The sequence below is a fragment of the Lottia gigantea genome, assembly GCF_000327385.1.
Source record: "Lottia gigantea unplaced genomic scaffold LOTGIsca_180, whole genome shotgun sequence".
NCBI classification, from domain to species: Eukaryota; Metazoa; Mollusca; class Gastropoda; family Lottiidae; genus Lottia; species Lottia gigantea.
The window spans coordinates 123,177-125,545 of NW_008708302.1; the positions used below are offsets into that span (position 1 = coordinate 123,177).

General features: G+C 33.3%; 1 protein-coding gene across 1 annotated transcript in view; it reads right to left on the minus strand.

Moving 5' to 3' along the window:
* Positions 1–1,621, minus strand: part of LOTGIDRAFT_142416 (hypothetical protein) — a gene marked incomplete at both ends in the record, with an annotated part of 5,668 nt that extends 4,047 nt beyond the window's left edge. Inside the window, 2 exons of the mRNA XM_009052379.1 lie at positions 165–193; positions 1,267–1,621. Coding sequence (XP_009050627.1) covers positions 165–193; positions 1,267–1,621 — 384 coding nt within the window. The remainder of the gene's footprint in view (positions 1–164; positions 194–1,266) is intronic.
* Between the last annotated feature and the right edge of the window lie 748 nt (positions 1,622–2,369).

The window sequence follows — 2,369 nt, forward strand, 5'->3', positions numbered from 1 at the left end:
GCAGTGCTAAATTACTCAACTCTAAATTACTTACTAGGTTTAGCAATGCTAAATTACTTACTCACCACTCAATTACCTACTGGGTTTAGCAGTGCTAAATTACTTGCCTTTTAATTATTTACTAAGTATAGCAATGCTAAATTACTCACCACTCAATTACCTACTGGGTTTAGCATTGCTAAATTACTCAACTCTAAATTACTTACTAGGTTTAGCAGCAAGTCGGATGTGATTTAATTGTAAATGTGTTTTAATCCTATCAACAGCTTCTGACACAGTTATAGGTGTTTTTAACTTTCCAACCCTTCCACCTCCAAATCCAATCTTCGGTACCTACAATAGATTAACATATACTTATCTGTATATTCTAACTCTGTGAATGAACATACAATTTAAATTCTCTTACTTGGCCAATAAGAGTACATATTCAGCAGAATGAAAAGATTATTCTGTGATTTTGATATTTTTATACGGTTTCATATGCGAATCAAGTCTGATCAATGATTCATGCTGGCATTCATGGAATCATTTCTATCAATTAAAGATCATCCATACATGATACACCTTGGTCTTATAAAGCAACATTTAACTGAACGAGTTAACTCATACCTTTTCCAATTTGACAACATCCAGACTATTTATTTGACAATTCTCTATAACTTTTAATATTTGAGGTATATCAGAACTGGTACACAATATAGTATATAGTTTGATATTTTCATTGGATGAACTGAACCTGGAATTACAAACAAATTTTTTTTTTGCTATTACTGATCCAAATTTCCCATTTTTTTCCAAAAACCAGAGATTTTTAAATCATTGGAATTATGTGTATGCTTTTTGCCAATTTTTTACCAAGCATTCATTTCTAGAATTGTGAGACCATCCTTTTCCCAAAAATACTTACACTTCACTTGAATTGACTTTGACATCCAGTGAACTGATTGCTGATTTTAATTCATCATTTGCAGAACAAGTAATGTTGATTTTATGAGTCAAGTTTCCCAGTGATTCTTCAGAGTTTTCTATAGGAGACATCTCTTTAACATCTAATGAATAAATGAAAAGAATTTCATTAAAATGAAGTACATGTAGATTTAATCATTCAAAGATTTTGCAATGCCTGAATATTTTCAAAGCCTTACTTAATGATTTACTACATAAAAAACCCAATATAGGATAGACCTGAACAGTTTCAAAGCTGTTAAAGCTCGTATTGAAAATGCTAGAAGATGAGCTAGCAGATGAAGCCTTAGACCTACTCACCAAAGGCACTAATGAGCCAATCATTAACTCCAGCAGATTTAGCATCAAAACATGTATGAGGTGAATATACAGCAATTTTATTCTCAATACATTTAACAATCAACCTTTCTTTCCATACACTCTGTCTCAGTCTCTTCATAGCAGAAAATATGGGTGGATGGTAAGATAATATCATATCTGCTTTCTTCTCAATAGCTTCATCCAGAACAGGTGGGGTTAAGTCATTAGTAAGGAAAAGAGTTTTGACAATATGTGGTGCTGATGGTTCAACAAGTAAACCCACATTATCCCAGCTTCCAGCCAGTGATGTTGGTGCATAGGTCTTTAAATTGGACACAACTTGTTGCAACTCCATTCCACCAACTGCAGATCCAATAGGCTTATTACAGAAATAACGACACGGTGGTACAAACAATCTTCTGCTTTCTGTGTCACTGCAAGTATTTACTAGTGGAAACAATGATCGATTCCAACCACCTGTTGTAGATTTGAATATTGAAGCAGACGTTTGGACAAGGTTTATATTTGTCAAAACTACTTTTTCGTTTGGAATTCTAGAACGGCAGCGACTGACACTAGTGAGAAACGTTTGATATCTTGAGGAAATCATTAAAATTTACTGTGAAATTCACAAATATACACACAAAAGCATAAAATTGATCATATGCTTTCACGTGCAACAACAGCTTTACTTTCGATTTATCATAATCTTAAATGGAGTTGTCTCTCTTCGACAGCTCGAGTCTTGTCCTACATCTTTCCTATCAGACAGCACTAAGGTCTAAAGTGCGCAAAATGTTTATTGCTCAAATAGAAATATTCACTTGGTCGTAACAGACACAAATTATTAACAAGTGTTATGGATTTATATATTTATTTGGTTTAGACCTCGAAAAATCAACATAGAGCAAGGGACATAACTCTTAAAGGACGATTATGTAAACAAAAAAAATCAAAACTGTTCGATTAGAGTTGACAAGTTTTCAATGAGTGAATGATTGTGAACTGAAAGGTAATTTCTAAAGCAGTAAGCTTCAGAATGTAACCGAGCGAATATAAGTAAGAAAACACGTTATCGGTTTTCATTGTACGATTTTGCAAGG